Consider the following 18558-nt stretch of genomic DNA (forward strand, 5'->3'; position numbering starts at 1 on the left):
CCACCAACAGTGTAGGAGGGTTCCCCTTTCTCCACATCCTCGCCAACATCTGTCGTTTCCTGACTTGTTAATTTTAGCCATTCTGACTGGTGTGAGGTGGTCTCTCACTGTGGTTTTGATTTGTATTTCCCAAAGTTGAGTGATGTTTAGCATTTTTTCATGTGTCTACTAGCCATTTATGTTTTTTTTTCATTTGTATGTCTTCGAAGAAATGTCTGTTCATATCGTCTGCCCATTTCTTGACTGGATTTTTTATTTTTGGGGTATTGAGTTTGAGAAGTTCTTTATAGATTTTGGATACTAGCCCTTTATCTGATATGTCATGTGCAAATATCTTCTCCCATTCTGTAGGTTGCCTTTTAGTTTTGTCGATTGTTTCCTTCACTGTGCATAAGCTTTTTATCTTGAAGTCTCAATAGTTCATTTTCACTTTTGTGTACCTTGCCTCTGGAGACATGTCTAGTAAGAAGTTCCTGCAGCCTATACTGATACATTATTAACTATAGTCCATACTTTACATTAGGTTCACTCTTTGTGTTGTATCATTCTATGGGTTTTGACAAATGGATAGACATGTATCCATCATTATATCATGCAGAATAATTTCACTAACCTGCAATTCTCTGTGTTTCAGCTGTTTATGTTCCCCTCCATCCCCTGAATCTGTGGCAGCCACTGATTTTTTTTTTTCTTACCGTCTCTGTTTTGCCTTTTTCAAAATGTCCTATGGTTGGAATTACACTGCCTTCTTTCACTTACATTATGCATATGTAATTCTTCCATGTCTTTTCATGGCTTCATAGCTCACTTCTTTTTATCACTGAATGATATTCCTTGTCTGATGCACCATAGTCATTTTATCCACTCACCTATTAACGGATATCTCATTTGTGGGGCAAGTATGAATAAAATGACCATAAACATTAATGCAAAGGTTTTTGTGTGGACATAAGTTGCCAATTCAGTTGCTGGGTCATATGGTCAGACCATGTAGTTTTACAAGAAACTGCCAAACTGCCTTCCAGAACTGCTGTCCCATTTCACATTCCCACCAGCAACAAATAAGCATTCCTTTTGCTCTTCATCCTTGCCAGCATTTGGTATTATTGTTTTTTGGTTTTTGGTGTTTTTTGTTTTTGTTTTTTTGGATTTTAGTCATTCTGATAAGTGTGTAGCGGCATCACATTGTTTTAATTTGTAATTCCCTAATGACATATGATGTTGAACATCTTTTCATCTGCTGATTTGTCATCCATACATCATTGCTGAGGTGTCTGTTCTGGTCTTTTGCCCATTTTTTTGAATTTTGAAAACTTTGAATATTTTAGATAAAAGTCCTTTGTCAGATATAGGTTTTCCAATATTTTCTTTCTGTCTGTAATTTGTTCATGCTCTTAATGCAGTTTGATTTTTAACATAGAAAAGCTATAATTTTTCATCTTCCGGAAAGAGGGGGTTTTGCTCTTTTGGAATTTTTATCAAGGGAATGAAGTCTTCCTGTTCACTCTGAGTCATCTGTGTGATTTGGTGTGTGGAGTTATCCATTCCTGTTCTCCTTCAGTGAAGGGGGTGCTGCATAAACATGAGTTTTCTGTTGAAGATTTCAGCTAAATGAAGACTAGAGAAAGAGGCTCAGGAACAAAAGAAGGAACTACAGAGAATCCGGGTTTTCACTGAAGCAAAATAATCACTGTTTTCTTCTTTTTATAGTTGAAAAAAATAGCTAACAAGAATACACATCTTTTTCTTTAAGTTTTTAAAATTTATTTAAGTAATCTCTACACTCCATATGGGAATCGAATTCCTGACCCCAATATCAAGCGTCACATGCTCTTCCGACTGAGCCAGCCAGGCGCCCCATGTCTTCTTTTTTTTTTTAAGATGAAGTTCTCCTCACATGGAGTTGTGGTTTGGGGGTAGACACTCTGAGAGTTAAATTGTAGACTATCTTCTCTTTCTTTCTTCCAGAACTTCTCAAATTTCACTGTGCATATGAATCACAGAGATATTGTTACAACGCAGATTCTGATTATCTTGGTCTAAGGTAGAAGCTAAGGCCTGAATTTCTAGCAAGCACCCAGGAAATACAGTGCTGCTGGTCAGGGACCACACTTTGAGTAGTATGGCTCAGGACAGCATGATGATAGATGGGGGGAATGTGATGAGTGGCCATCAGGACTACTGAGCTCTGTGTTAACTAATATGGCTCCACCAGATGGGGTAGCTTTCCAAATGTATCCTCTCCAGAATTACCATGGAGAGCTGAAATGAGTTCATCTCTGTTGCAAATATTGTTTGACCTCCTTATCTCCACCAAAAGAAGTAAACTTTGTGCAATTAAAAACTTAAAATAGAAAAACTATTTCAAAATCTTCTCAAAAACCTTTTTTTGCAGAGCATCCAGAGAATGAGCTAGTAGTCAGACCCTACGGGCTGGTCCCACAGAAAGGGGAGGACATACTACCACACAGTGTTACAATGTGAAGAGATGTAGACGCAGCTGACAATCGTTAAAATCTGTAAAGGAAACCCAGTACACCGGGTGTTAATTAGAGTAATGCAAGATGTTTCTGGGAATACACTGGCTTCTCTTTCTTCTGCCTTGTCAATTAATGACCAGGGTTTTTTGTAACCCTTCCAGTGTCCTTCCCACTGCTTTTTGAATGAAAGAGAAATACCTAACAGACAACCGCAGAAACTGCTTTTCCTGAATCTTGTAAAGTTTTTAATTTCCCTTAATGTCAGAGAAATTAAGAATTCTGTTAGTTCTCAGAGTAGCTACAACTGTAATTACCTGGACATCATGGAGCAATTCTTCTCAAACCTGAATCCTGTCCCAGGGAGCTTGTTAAAAAGCAAATTCTGATTCAGTTGGTCTTGGGTACGTCTCGATTCTCGGCATTTCTAAAGTGCCCCCAGGTCATGCCAATGCCACTGGTGTGCAGACCACACTGCGGATGGTCACCGATGACATTATTGCTTTCATCCTGAATGATGTCAGGTCCTACACACACATTATCTTGTTATAATTAAAACTTTGATAGGACAAGATGTAGTTAATGGGAATTAATTCATAAATTATAAGTTTAAAACCACTTCGACTTCCAAGGGGGATATTTAACTTATCAGTAATTGCTATTGATGATAATACTAATTGCTGCTACTGTCCTTTGTTGGTCTCATTCTCTGTTGTTTCAGGCTTCTCAGGAGTTAGAGTAGGCAAGCAACTCTTCGGGGCTCAGTGTTCCTCTGGAAGATAAATCAACTTCACGATAATCCTATACATCATGCCTTTGAAAAAAATCATTTTTGGCCATTGTCATGTGATAGTAATTTTTCTTAGTCTGGTCTCCAAGGACATGTAGTTAAGGGATATAATAATATAAAAATAAATGTTATCTGTACATCATTCAGAAGCTGTCTACACCAAATGGAACCAAAGGCTCACGCAGACTACCACCCAGAATATTACAGAGGAGAATTTAAGAAGGAAGGGAAGAAAGGGAGATCCCAAATGCTGATAGAGGAATTCTAGTAGGAATTCGAGCGTACTGACTTGCATGCACTATATTTGGTATTTAAGCAGGAAGCTGGGATTAAAGACGCTGTGTGCCCCGATGAGCCATACATGAACGCATACCTGATCCAACGTCAGGAATCTTTTAGAATCACCACCTAACATGATAGAAAAGCTCAAAGACTTCTGCTTTTTTCCTGACGGTCTCATTTTTCCACACTTCCGCTCTTTTCTGATAAAGTTACAGTGAAACCAGATCTTAGAAATACTTTATCCTGTAGGTTTTCTCTTCTGTGAGTGACATCAGATGATTGTATGCCTGATAGAGGTAGAAACTTATCAGTCTGCCAGTGAGAAAGAGAAAGACTACAAACAGGGATTTTCATTTGGATTTGCCACAAATGATAGGTGAGCTGCAACTTACATGGCTCCTGAGACCATATGCAAAAGGAATTTTAACCAAAATAGTCGTTCTTATTGGAAGTTTTGTATGTGCAAAGTGTGCTTCACTCAGAGTTTTTCCTGCCCTGCCCACTTTTAGCCTAACTGAAATTCTGGGAAACGGAAACTGAGGAGCAAATAACTTCCATTCCCGGATTGTGGAATCTGGGAATGGAAGTTATTGTAGATGGAACAAATGCTTCTCATTTCCCTTCAGGAAAAGAAAAAAGGGGGTGCCTGGGTGGCTCATTCTGTTGGGCATCCAACTCTTGATTTTGGCTCAGATCATGATCTCAGGGTCCTGGGATCAAGCCCCTCATCTGGCTCTGCCCTCAGTGGGGAGTCTGCTTGAGAGTCTCCCTCTCTCTCTGCCCCTCCCCCCTCACATATATAAATAAATCTTTTTAAAAAGAAAAAACAGAAAACAAAAGATGCTAAAAGTATAGGCCAAACCGAAGGTCAGCAAACAGAGAATTCTTGGTCCTTCCTTAGTATTTTCGGATTATAGGCTTGTCCCTGGGCTTTATTTCCTCTGCAGGCAGTTCACATGCTGCAGAGAATTCCTAGTTCACAACTTGATTCATTTAATCCTCAATGGGAGCCTTATTGTAGCAGAATCACTTGGGGACCTATTCCAAAATATATATCCATTCCAATCTCAAGATTTTGATTACTTCTCCTCACCCCAAATGTGGGAAATCAGTATTGCTTAAAGCCTTTTTTATAAAAGGGAATATGTTGAAACTCTTGGTTGTACTGAAAGAAAATTAGGAGTACTGCTTTTAGGAGTTATACAAATTCTCTTTTGGTCTCAGTAGAAAAAAAAAAAAAATATTGGGATGCCTGGGTGATCGGTCAGTTAAGCTTCAGCTCAGGTCATGATCCCAGGGTCCTGGGATTGAGCCCCACGTCTCGTTGAGCGGAGCCTGCTTCTGCATCTCCCTCTGCTTGCCACTCCCCCTGCTTGTGTGCTCGCTTTCTCTCTCTCTCTTTCTTGCTCTCTCTCTCTCTCACTGTGTCAAATCTTTCTATAAAATAATAAAAATATTACCCGGACCCTTTCCTCCATGGACTTAAAATGCCCAGACGATGAAAGTGGCCAGGTTGAGTTGTAGGAGTTGGAATGAGGAATCAAGAGCCACAAGAACACATGCAGTAAAAATGTTTCCTTCAACCAGAAAGTACCTGAACAGTCTACTATTACTACCATTCCTGGTGGATTCTTTTAAGAATTAAGGTATTTTGATGCATCAAAGTGATGCATTTCCTAGTGAATGCATTCGCCTGGATTAATCTAACCTCACACCTGCCTTCAGCAGCAGGGGATTCTGAGGGAGCAGAACAAAAGACATGTACATTTCGATCATCAGGAAGCATTGCACACACGGTGGCTTTGTGCAATGTGATAGTAAGGGGCTCTAACCAAGGGAGAGCCTTCAGGAGGTACTGGGGGGAGAGGAGAGGACTGCCATCTTCGAAGAAGAGACAAACTGTGACTAGTTTATAATTGTTGAATAGGACCTGCCTGCCAAATCATGGGGTATTAAATTGTACTTCATAACGTGATCTTCTGTAAGGTGAAACATCCAAAATTCTTTTAAATCTTTCATGATATTCTTTGATATTGTACGAATATCATTTCCGAAATACTATATGTGATTGCTTGTAAAAACAAAAAGATCTAGTTGGTAAATAAAATTTTAACTTTAGTCTCCACAGAGGATTACAATAGAAAAATGGAAGTGAGCAGAAGATATAAGAAATGGAAAAACTGTGAAATGAGCATATCACAAGCCACCTCTCAGGGCATTCCGGCTCCTCGGAGAATACCATTGTTGAATTAATCCAGGAGTCACACAAAAGTAGGAAAGTTGAACTCCCCCTGCCCTGAGTTTCCTTAGAGCACCTTCACGGTCACAGCTGTTGTGGTCCAAGCCACCAAATCCTCCCTAGATGTTCAGCTTGAAACCATGATAAATAGCATGTCACCAGATCTGCATTCACTGCGAGGTAACTGCCTGCCACATGACAGCTGGTGTAATGGCAAGACATTTAGGAGCGTCCATTGGAGCAATAATGTCGTGCGTTGTCCTGATCAGTGTCTGAAATACTCTGCCTTGAAGACATGCTTTATAAAATACATAGTATGGGCTATGATATAGCTCAGAAGCAGTTTATTTTAAATGAGGGAAAAGGATTAGTCCTTTGAATTATTTAAATTTATCTTCACCTATAATATGCCTCAGATGACGTGTTCTGCCGTAATAGGTAAAAACGGTCATAGGTTTTCCAAATTGATAATCCCTTCCCACACATAGCAACACACATAGACCTTTTTCTTTCTCTTTAAAAATACTGTTAAAATGTTTATGGTTCTTCAGGATTACATGTTGAGCTGGGATAATAAATATGTATAAATATGCAGATGCTCTATCGAATCATTCCTTATCCCATTTGTATTTTCCAAGTTGTATAAGATAACCTTTGTGGCTTTCAAAAACATCTTCTCACACCCTAGGGGGCAAATTACCTCTATTTTCATTTCCTTTAGAGTTAGATCATTTTATAATTAAGAACTTATTGAAGCAGATTCTCCCCACGTGTAAGTTACTCCCTGGGGAGTAATTTATGCAAAGAGTGCCTCTGACTTAATATCATATAAGTCTAACAACTGTACAGTGGATACCTGGTATTTTTGGTCAATTTTGTAATCATTATAAAGAATCCACTGTTTGAAAGTTTATCACTAAAAAAAAATACAAATAATGTATAGTGTCATTCAAGTTTTTCAAATAAGATTTTTAATAAAGGAATATTAACATGGTCTTTTATAATTCTTGTCCAATAGCATTAGAAATACCAGCTAACAGTAATTCTGATGCTGATAAAGACTGACATTTTGTAGCTCTTTACTATTTGCCAGGCTCTTCTACATAAAATATCTCATTTAATCCTCACAAATCTATGACATTTGTCAGCTAAACCTTATAAGCCAGAGAACAAAATAAGAATTTGATCTTGGCCATGGACCCAATCATTAACAGAGTAGAGACAGGAATCTAGGAAAACAGAATAGACTAAATCAAATCTCACATTTTTCCCCATATCACAAAACCTTGAAAACAAATACCAGTTCTTCTCATCTGAAGCTGAAGAAACAGAACCAATATAAATAGTTAAGCTAATAACTATTTTAGTTGACTTTGTCTCATCTCCTGATGTTTTTATCATTATCTCTTTAGCTGGTGCTATTGGAATAATATCAGAATTCAAAATTGTATTCATGTCGTATCCCTACAGTAGGCAGAGAAAGGGTTACTGGACAAAGAATCAGGAAAATTGCCTAATTTCTAGTTGCCATCTCCCAAATCACCTCAAGGGCATCATTAACCACTTGGATCTCAGTTTTCTCATATGAAAAATAGGGCCATAATGCTGAATTTTTTGCTTACAAAGATGACTTGAACCTACTGTGAAATTCTTGATTTCAAAAAATTGAATATGCTCCCCTAAAGCTAAGTATTATCTTTTTTAAAAAATGTAAAACAATAAGAAAAAGAGGGTTATGTCTTACATTTATGTGTTTTGTATATTCCAGGGTGAGAAACTGTAGAAAAGCATCCAAATGGCAGATTGATGTACAAAGCATTTTGAGGCATATTTTGCATAATTATTTTAAATTGGGAACGGGAATAGCAGCTCTTCCTGGTGTGTACAATTTTAACAACACTTAGAATACTACCAGAGACATAGGAATTACTACATTCTAAATAAAGTTTATCTCATGGATTCATCCATAACCTCGATGCCGATGACTTAAAATCATCTTTCCAAAAGGTTCTGTCTACAGGTGCCTACCCGTACACACAGGCGAGTTGGAAATCCCACGCCCCACCACATTCCACAAAGCAGTTGCCTTACCAATAACCCCATTTGTGTCAAACCTGCTGTTGAACCTAACCCTCAAGGGCGAAGCTAGAAGTCACCTTTGATTCTCCATCGATTTCTGCCTGTGTCCTTTCTTTCATTGATCCTGATTGAACTATCTTTCCGTTTGCTTCTTCCTCTCCATTTCTCCTGCCAGGCATGTAATCCACACTTCCATCTCCTAACAGGTTTGGAATAGCTTTTAATTGATCATCTTATTTTGGGGTGGCTGGCTGAACCCACCTTTCTAAGGGACCCACACCCCGTCTTCCATCGAGTCTTCACCCCGTTCCCTTCCTTGGATCCTTATGGGCAGCGGTATCAGGTGAAAATTCCTCTGCCTCACTCTCAGGAGCTCCACGGTCTTCCATCACTCCTCCTCCCCAACCGCGTGGCCCACGTTTCCAGCAGAGCCCAGTTGTGTGCCCCACCACTCACGAGCCAGTGTCGTTCCAGACCGCCGCTCTTCCATTCTGCTGGCAGAAATGCCCTTTGCCCTTCACATCAGCCTAACCTCATGGTACACAATCTTCAAAATCAGCCCAAATGTCTTCATCTCCACGAAATTATTTTGTTTGTCTTGAAGTCCTAGTAGCCACCTGTTTTTATCATTTTCCCCGGATTTCTCCATGTATTAATTCTGTGGTATTAGTGAAATTATTTGTGTCATTAATAGATCATATCTTGTGCCAACAAGATATTGTATTTTTTATTATTTTTTATCTTTTATTATTTTCATGGTCATGTGGAGTATGCTCAATAATATCGTCACTGTTGACGTTTTCACACGTAAACATCCAGCCCCATCATGTATAAAGCCTCCACCACCCCTTCCAGTTTTGCTTTATTTACTTATTTAAAATACTGTTGAAATAAAGCGGTGGGATAGTTCTCAGTGACCTAATGTTTGAAGTGCAAAAATAAGAAAACCAAAGCCACGGGTTTAAGGGATTTTTGAGTCAACTTAATAATCAGGTCGAGTTTAAAAAGGAGAAAGCAGTGAAGTAGGAGTTTAGAAAACTTCTGGTCCCTGGTTATATTTTTCAGTCTTAGAAAAACAAAGCAAACAGTGGTAGATAGCTGCCCTTTCACTCACAAGAAACTTCAGGAAGCCATTCAAAGAGTGGCGGGCGACCCCACCCCAGGGTCCTCAAACCCGAAGGTCATGCCGGGAGAGGTGGGAAGGGAGACAGGAGAGCCAAAGGAAGAAGCTCAAAATGTCTCTTTTCCCCTTTCAGCACAAATTGAAGTGATACCATGCAAAATTTGTGGCGATAAATCCTCCGGGATCCACTATGGAGTGATCACGTGTGAAGGCTGCAAGGTAGGAGACTTTAACACAGCACTGCCCACAGCATCATGTTTGCCTCAGGTATTGGTGTACCTCCCCGTGCACGTGGTGACATCTTTTTAAAGAGGGCCCGCTGAAGGATGCTTATGCCTACTGCTGACACGTGGGAATTTCTGCTTGGTGTGTGGGTGGGTTGGTTTTCTGTTCTTTGGCCTTTCAGCTTTTTCGTGATTGCCTACCTGGTCAGCAGCTATTTAAAAATGGATTGGTATTTAAAAGCTTGAATTAGTCACATTTACAGAGAAAGAAATACAGCTGCTTGCTGTTTTTAACAGTATTGTCTTGAGTAAACTCAAGGGCATTGATTACTAGGTGAAACAGCTAAAGCTTAAAGATGACAAGCCAATGGCCTAGATTTATTTATCTGCTTGAGAAAGAAGTCACAGGTAACAGTTGCAATATGCATATGGCCATCCTTTATTCTCACATTCCAGGAAAATAAAAGTAGAAGCATGGAATGTCAGAAGTGTACCAGATAATCTCTAAATCAATTAAAAATTATCTGCCCCAACCTCCTCATTTTTCAATGAGATAATGAGATATAAACAAGATCATATCATTTGGCCAATGTCACTGATCTTGTTAGTAAAAAAATACGGCCCAAAACACAAGATTTTTCATTCTCAATCCAGTGTTCCTCTCCAAGGAGAGATTCAATCAACCCTACCAAAGACAAACGAATTCCTATGAGGAAGTTGCTCTTAAAATACGAAGTTGAAAATAGCAGTTAACATAGACCTAATCTGAAATAAGAGAAACTTGAAAGTTCACAGTAAGTTTTTAAAATTCTTCCTTAGAAAGAAAGAAAGAAAGAAAGAAAGAAAGAAAAAAAAACGAGTGAGCGACTAAATACCACAGAGGAAATGAAAACCAGTTCCACACCTAATTTCAAAGGGCAAAATGTCACCAGAACAAACAAAATGCAGCTACACTCTGCGAGTGAAAAGTGATATTTTGGCAAAGTTATTGGCGAAAGCAATCATATTTTTGATCAAAGATGGAAGCAGGGTGAATCATTAAGATCAGTAGACTGGGGGCCCCTGGCTGGCTCAGTTGGTAGAGCACACGACTCTTGATCTCAGGGTTTTGAGTTCGAGCCCCACATTGGGTAGAGAGATTACTTAAAAAAATAATTAAAAAAAATTTTTTAAATCAGTAGACTGAAGGAGATGTAGCACCATCATAGATTCTAAGAGCCAACCTTAGTCCTAACAGATTCAAATATACATGAAATAAAACATACCATAACCATCAAATAGTGCTATGTGAAAAACTGGCAGTGTCTTCATAAGAGTCTCCAAAAAGTATGATTCCTGGAATTGAAACTGGAGCAAAGAAAAGAAAAAGAAAGAAATGAAAATAAAGTGGGAAAGGATGCAGAGAGGGAAGAATAACATGAATGTAACTAACCCATCAACATCCTGCTTCAAAGGTGATTAGTGATAATCCATATTTGAACATCATGAAACATGCCTTGCATTCTCTTCCTCTGCAGACCTACAATTGAGAATCGCATGTTATCACACCTTAATGCAGTTGTTTCCAACTCATCAGAAGAAACAATAAAGCAAAATTAGAAATAAGTAATTTTTTACTCTCCTTAGAGTAAGATATTACTACCTCTGGGAGGTAGACAAATAGTTTTCTTCGTAAACACTAATAATTTTAGAATTTGAACCCTCCAGGGAAAGGTTTTCCACCACTCTGTTGGTTTATTATGCAAGTTTAAGGCCTCTGGTCTAGTTTACAAAGTATCCACCAAATACATTTTTTTTAGGCCAGTGTCAAAGTGTGAATGTTTTGTGTTTCATTGTATAAGCTCTATTAGGAAAATGCCTGCTTTCAAAATATGAGCGTATGTTCATGTTAACAAGCAAAACATTTTAAACAGTAGTTTCCAGAAGATTTAACTATGGAACAAATATATTCCAACAGGTCAATAGTCAGAAACAAGTGTGTAGGTTCCTGTCATCTTTTCTATTTAAAGAAGAAGACACAATCCTAGAAATTACACTGCTGTTCGGAAGCATACTCTGAAGTTGTAGCCAAAATGACATTGTACACAACACTAATTTTTTTTATTTCCTGGGAAAACCCACATGTGTAAATATGCTGCATTTTTCTCCAAATAGAAAACTCAAGAAACTCTGCTCAGAATAAGATGTCAGAATCCCCACATTCAGTATCAACCTCTGAATTTTCATAATACGGTTCTTGAGTCAACATAAACAATCCATTTCAAATAACATCAATTCAGCTTGTGCACTTATTCAAATTCCTCCTCATTCAATAAAATTTGAAACAGAATCTCTTTTTCATGCCAAAGACCTCATTTGCAATAATGAGCAACAGATAAGCAAGAAATGCCTCGTAATTAATGTCAAATTGGCCTTAAATTAGGACTGTAGCTATGACTTCAAAAGTCTTCTCTGTCAGCTCTTTTGCTAAGTGGCACTAGAGTATCCAAAGATAAAAACCACCAATTCTTTCTTAAAATGTAAATTCCAAGTCCTCTTTTATCAAGACTGATGGGCCAAAGTTATGGCTTCTGACAGCTTTGATGGTACAGATCTTCCTTGACCTATGTGGGGGTTATGTCCCTGCAAACTCAGGGTGAGTTGAAAATATCTTAAGTCAAAAATGCATTTAATGAAGGGGAGTAAGTCGGAGGGGGAGACGAACCATGAGAGACGATGGACTCTGAAAAACAAACTGAGGGTTCTAGAGGGGAGGGGGATGGGGGGATGGGTTAGCCTGGTGATGGGTATTAAGGAGGGCACGTTCTGCATGGAGCACTGGGTGTTATGCACAAACAATGAATCATGGAACACTACATCAAGAACTAATGATGTAATGTATGGTGATTAACATAACAATAAAAAAATTTTTTTTTAAATGCATTTAATACACTTAACCTACCCAACATCATGGCTTAGCCTAGCCCACCTTAAATGTGCCGGGAACACTTACATTAGCTTATAGTTGGGCAAAATCATCTAACACAAAGCCCATTTTATAATAAAGTGTTGAATATGTTATGTAATTTATTGAATACTGTACTGAAAGTGAAAACCAGAATGGCTGGGAGTGCATGGGGTTGTTGACCCTCGTGATCGCCAGTCTGACTGGGAGGTGAGGCTGCAGCCCTGCCCAGCATCACAAGAGGGCACCATACCGCCTCTCACTAGCCTGGGGAAAGATCCAAATTCAACATTCAAAGTATGGTTTCTACTGAATGCATACTGCTTTCACACCATCTGTAAAGTCAAAAAATCATAAATTGCACCATTATATGTTGGGAACCATTTGTCCAGTTCAAATGAATTCATGGAGCCCTTTAAAATAGAGCTCACATCCAAGCCCCCAGGGATTAAAATGATGTATTCCCTATACAAATGGTTCCCAACAAATTATCTAAGTAATACACATGGATCTTTGGGCACCAGACTACTCCTTGTTTTGAATGGCTTGAGGCTTACAACACAAAACCGGTTGGCATTTTTTCTCTCTAAAAAGATACCAGGCTACACATCCATTTCTGTAGTTCTTCACAAGAGTGGCCAAGCTCTCTTCACGTGCCACGCCATGCCATATGAGAGCCCCAAATAATCTTGATCCTCTCTAAACTTTTTGGCGTGTTTTGCATTAATGTTGATTCTTAATATATTGTGTTAAAATATTACTTATCCTGATGAACAAGTTTTTTGGCTATTCTCAAATTTTGTGGCCAAGATGGATGCCGCACTAGCTGCAACCCTAGTCCCACCCCTGCTCTATCCTTCTGTTGATAATTGAGGAAACCCAGATTTTCCCCTGTAGGGTTTTCTGTAAGATGACCAATCCATAACTCAGCTATGGATTTATTTAGGAGGGTAGTGTATGGTCCATGGCAGTTAAGTTTGTACCAGAAAAACCCAAACTTACTTGCATAAAAACCTCGTACATCTCCCTAGCCTGAGGCCAAGCAAAGAGCATGAGTTCAGCTTTTACTTATTTCTTATTTTTATTGAAGACTTTATATACCATATTTCCTTTATTTAAAGATGAGGTTAATTATAAGGCATATCACTGGTTTAAAAAACAACCTTCCAGATGCATTCTGGCCAAATTTAAAATTTTTCAAATAGGTAAAAATGCATCTTAGAAACTAGGAAGATCGTGGTACATGCTGCGCCCGCCCTCCTCAGTACAGCTATTATGACCAGCACCCCAAGTTCCTCACCCCCACAGCACTTACCATAAGGTTGTGTTACTGTCCCCATCACGTTTTGTCCTACTTGGCTTGGCAGTGACACTGCCCTTTGCCACACCTTCTCCACTCACTGCTCTTTGAGGGCAGGAGCTCTGTTCTGTTTTTCTTTGTATAGAACAACACAGGTCACAAATGTCTTTAGTAAACATTGATTAAATGAATGAATGAAAGATACCTTCATCTCTCTGCCGATAGTACATATTTTCCCGAGTAGAAACATCCGTAAGCTAACCAGGGAGAAGTGTCAAAAAAATTTTTTTAATTAAACTCTGTTCCAGTCACTGTAGAAAATGTAGCAAAGATATATAATTATCTCCATTTTCCTTCTTATAAATCAATCTCCCTCCCTTTCTCTTTTGGCTTCTAGGGCTTCTTCAGGAGGAGCCAGCAAAACAATGCCTCTTATTCCTGCCCAAGGCAGAGAAACTGTTTAATCGACAGAACGAACAGAAACCGTTGCCAACACTGCCGACTGCAAAAGTGTCTTGCCCTAGGAATGTCGAGAGATGGTGAGACACTGACTTCCTGTTTTTTACTTAAAGGCTTTCACATGGATGCTTTGCTGGAGTCTGTTTAAACCACCAGAATGATTCTAGACAAAGGGAATTGGGGATACAAAGAAAAGAAAACCATGTGCTGGTAGTGCGTGAAGAGGAAAAGTAAGAACGTATAAAAACATTGCATGGCCTCTGAAGTAGGAAGAAAGGAAAGACTTCACTATAACTCAGGGAGCAACCTGTGCTAACAAGGTTTGGTGAGAGCCACATAGGCCTAGGTTGAAACTTATCTAGGTTTGCCCACACGTGAGCAGTTTTCTAGGATGAGATTTTCAGAGCCAAAACCAGGGAAAGTTTCAGGCAAACTGGGACCATTTGGTCACTGGGTAAGTCTGACAGGTGCACAAGTTGCTTGGTATGTGGAGATGTTAAGGAACAGCATGCATTTCTGTAGGAAGCCCAGAAGTTCTACTATTGGGCATGGACTTTTGTGAAGCATCATGAAAATTGCAAAGGCTATAACAGAAGTCCAAGTCTTAAAAGGGCTGTGTGGGTGGTGTCCTTCTCGTAATATGGCCCAAATGGGTGAGGTGGGTCCCCAACTGAATTTCTTAGATTAATGAAAGAGAACAAATAAACTCAAAGAATTTCATCGAGTGTTGCTTCCATTTTTAAGCACTCATCTCAACTAATCATTTCCCCACTGACTTTGGCTCCAGCACTCCTGTATCAGGTTGTGAGTAACCCTGAGTCCTGGGGCATTTCTGTCTTGTTCTCACTGTATCCTCAGGGTCTGGTTAAAAGCAGGCACCTCTTTAGGTTTGTTGAATGAACGGTGGAATTCTCTTTTACCTAGAGCCTGAGACACAGACAGTACCCCTGGGACTTTTTCTCTTTATGTGAATCATTGTGGATTCTCTACCTCTGGTCACACTCCTTCTAATGAAGTTCAAGGTAGTATGGATGAAAGGAAGAAAGGGAGGGAAGGAAGGAAGGAAGGAGGGAAGGCAGGCAGGCAGGCTGGCTTTCATACTTTAAAGAAATATGGGTAATTGGCATGCACCATCTCTTGGTATAAAGGGATTTTATGAGTTATTAAGTTACTGTGAGCCTTTTACTCATTTGAATGAAATCAGTTCTCCATAAGTCTTGATATCTAAACATATAAACCGCTTACTTCTTAGCTTGCATTCTCAAAATACTTATATCATAAATTTTTGTTTACCTTTTTTCTACTTCCCAACCCATCTAACTTTTCCTTGCATAAAAGTATACCTAGGAGACAAATTTGACCAAAAACATTGAAAGAAGTTTATAGGTAGCTTCTAAAGTTGCAGAGATAGAAGTTCCCAAAACTTTTCTATTAACTAACTGACTTTTTGTTTTTCTAGACTTGCTAACTGTGTAGATTACTCCTAGGGTAAATCTATTGCACTGTGTACCCCCACACAACTAAAGTGAAGATGGTGGAGGATGGGGATTTAGTGGTTTTAAGAATTTATTTGGTGAAATTGTATGGGAACTTGAGTTGATGATTTTATACCTCATTTTCACCATAGTGAGGCAGCATATTAATTGACAGTATATGAATTGGCAGTATGTATTAATAATTGAGCAAAAAGAATAAGCCATTGGTTATTTGTCTTTGTTACTTCTTCCTACAATAAAAGAAAGTGTCTCTTTTGGAAGGGCAGGTCTTGGGAGTCCATGCTGGTGAACAGAATTATGTGCAAGAAATAGGCATATGGTCCAATGTTCTCAAAATCTAGGAGATTGTCTGAATCCCATGGCATAAAAGAAATTGTTGGAAGGAAGGGTTATTTAATGGACGGAGCCCCAGTCTACTCTCAAGGGGGAAGAAATTTACTGCACATAAACTTGCAAGTAACAGCAATACAATGTCTAAGGATACTGGGGATGCAGGATAATGATTCACCTTAGATAGGTGCAGAGACAGTCCTGAGGCTGCCAGAGACATCTTCAAAAAGATGTCCTAAACCTGTCTTATGTCAAACTAATAATGAGAAGAAATGCTCAGGGATGGGAGTAGTGGTTGGGAAGGAGGCTAAGAGGCTCCAGGAGAAGCAAAAGATGATTCTTTCTAAGGGAAAACGATTCTTCTTGACTACGTTGTGTAGAGGAAGTTTCATCTGAACCTTGATTCTAAAGGGTACCTTATAGCAAATAAATTATATCAATACCAAGGTAGTTGACTAGGTTTAATCTGTTGATATGTAATGCCTTGTTTGTGGGTTGATGATTTCAAAAGCCCTAAAGTTCTGGTTGATTATCTATGTCTAGTAAGGACTCAAGAATGAGAGGTGGTACTTTCCCTGCCACTAATTTATTATACTTAGCTTCTACTGATTAGGCAAGTATTTTCAAGGTGCTTCAGTGGTAGCACCAGTAACCAAGGTAAGATGCCCTCACACCTAACTTCTTTCCACGTACACCTTGCCCATCTTCCTCCAGACAAAAAGTGGCATCTTCATTTTGCTATTTGCATTTGCTTTCTGTCAGTTATATGTGGCACCAAGAATGTAACCTGGTCGCCAAAGCAACGTGGCTACTTGTAGACAGATAGCTTGATATAACTGTTAAAATCACTGAACTTTCATTATTTCCTGAATTTCCACTTCTATAGTGGTTTATTAGTCAAGGCCCATATATGAGTAGACAAAAAACTCAGCAATAACAAATTTGCCCACCAAATCTTCTCCACATCTTACTTATTTTTCTTTTTAATGGACCCTTCACAAACGTTAGTTGCAGCATTCTTCAGGATAAACTGTTTCCAACTACTACAAACAAACAAAACCCAGAAAAAAAAATGCTTGGTGTCAGTAGGAAGATTTGGGGCCCCAAAGAGAAAGCATGGTACTCACCCTGCAATAATTGAGTGTGTGCCCTCCTATATGACGTGCATCTGTGAAAAAAACAGTAGCTGCCCTACAAGGACAGTTTTAACAGATGAGGCTTCTACTTCTCCAGAATGGCATTGTCCAATATCCAGAATGGTATCCACATGTCACTATTTAAATTTAAGTTTAAATTTAAATTAGATAAAATTTAATTTTTAATTACATTTAAAATTCACCTATTCACTCACATTAGCTGTATTTCAAGTGCTCAATAAACACATGTGACTTAAGGCTACCATCTTGGAAAGCATAGAGCACATTCGAGCATCACAGGAAGTTCTGCTGGGAAAGGAGAGGGATGAGAGAGAATATTTTTAAATTATGAATAGGGTTGGGTAGGTTGAATCTGATCTTTTCTACAAGCTTAGAGCACTATAAAAAAAGGCACATCCTTGAAATTGAAAAGAGTTAAATTAAGACCGGTTTCCTTGGTAAGCAGCAAGATGTAAGCATAGAGAACTTTACAACCAAAAGATTGTAAGATAAAATAATTTCCAAAATGACTATGATCGGGCGCCTGGGTGGCTCAGTTGGTTAAGCGACTGCCTTCAGCTCAGGTCATGATCCTGGAGTCCCGGGATCGAGTCCCGCATCGGGCTCCCTGCTCAGCGGGGAATCTGCTTCTCCCTCTGACCCTCTTCCCTCTCGTGCTCTCTCTCATTCTCTCTCTCTCAAATAAATAAATAAAATCTTTAAAAAAAAAACTATGATAGTTCTACAATTGGGTTCTCTTGAAGTCAAAAACCCATATCTAGATGTCACGTGTTGGTAAGTAGAAATCTTCAAAGAATCTGACTTTGTTTTATAATTGCTCCAAAAAACTTCTGTTCCATTTAGAACCTCACAATCCAAGAAAATATGAAAAGATTCCCAATATTTTGCATAAAATTGTTCCTTGCTAGTGTGGGATCAAGATGAGTGATAAGAGCATATCGTAAGCAAATACCATCATCACTGAATATTTATAAAGCACTTGTGATGTATACAGAATCATGCAAGTTTGAGAGCTAGCAGTTTAACAAGTGGCTGCCTCTATACTCAAGTGAAAATCATCAACAGAATAATTCAAGTTTGAGAGGGGCAAACACTTAAAATATGTGCCATTCTGATTAATGAGTAGTGGTAAGAAGAATGCTAATACTTGAAAATATAATAGTAATACGGCCTTTGTTAGAAATAGGCCTATGAGTACAACAAATGTTTTTACAAATGGTGACAAGGAATTATACGTATATATATGTCAGGAGGGCACCAGAACTTAGCCTTTTAAGGAGAGTTTTCAGTAGATTTATTTGTTCCATGTACTGGAATCCTTTTCCCCAAATATATCACTACTTTTGTTACAGGAAGGGGCACAAAACTGAAACACTGGCTCACCGAAGTTTCTGAAATGAATGGAAAATTTATTCTAAAATAGTATTATAGTAATTGTCAGCAACGTTCTTGATTTAGGATGAAGCCGGATAATTCCAAAATGTAGGAGAGCTTTAAGTTGTCTCTGAAAATATTTCAGTTCAGTGACCTGGTAAGTCAGTACCTTGGAAAGGGCATAACTATTTACCATTGAGTTTTCAGAAGTTTACCAGGGCAGAGATCTTGACAGCATACTTACTTGACATCGTTTGCTTTGATTATGAGATCTATGGTTAAGA

General features: G+C 38.8%; 1 protein-coding gene across 1 annotated transcript in view; it reads left to right on the top strand.

The window, feature by feature from the left end:
* The window catches only part of RORB (RAR related orphan receptor B), a 106936-nt gene that overhangs the window by 44502 nt on the left and 43876 nt on the right, over positions 1 to 18558 (top strand). The window contains exons 2-5 of the mRNA XM_088018801.1: positions 8238 to 8405; positions 8799 to 8826; positions 9124 to 9209; positions 13856 to 13997. Of these exons, the coding sequence (XP_087874927.1) occupies positions 8238 to 8405; positions 8799 to 8826; positions 9124 to 9209; positions 13856 to 13997 (424 nt within the window). The remainder of the gene's footprint in view (positions 1 to 8237; positions 8406 to 8798; positions 8827 to 9123; positions 9210 to 13855; positions 13998 to 18558) is intronic.

This window comes from Eumetopias jubatus, unplaced genomic scaffold, assembly GCF_037043125.1.
Source record: "Eumetopias jubatus isolate StellerSeaLion01/CBP00866 unplaced genomic scaffold, mEumJub1_p1.0 scaffold_15, whole genome shotgun sequence".
Classification (NCBI taxonomy): domain Eukaryota; kingdom Metazoa; phylum Chordata; class Mammalia; order Carnivora; family Otariidae; genus Eumetopias; species Eumetopias jubatus.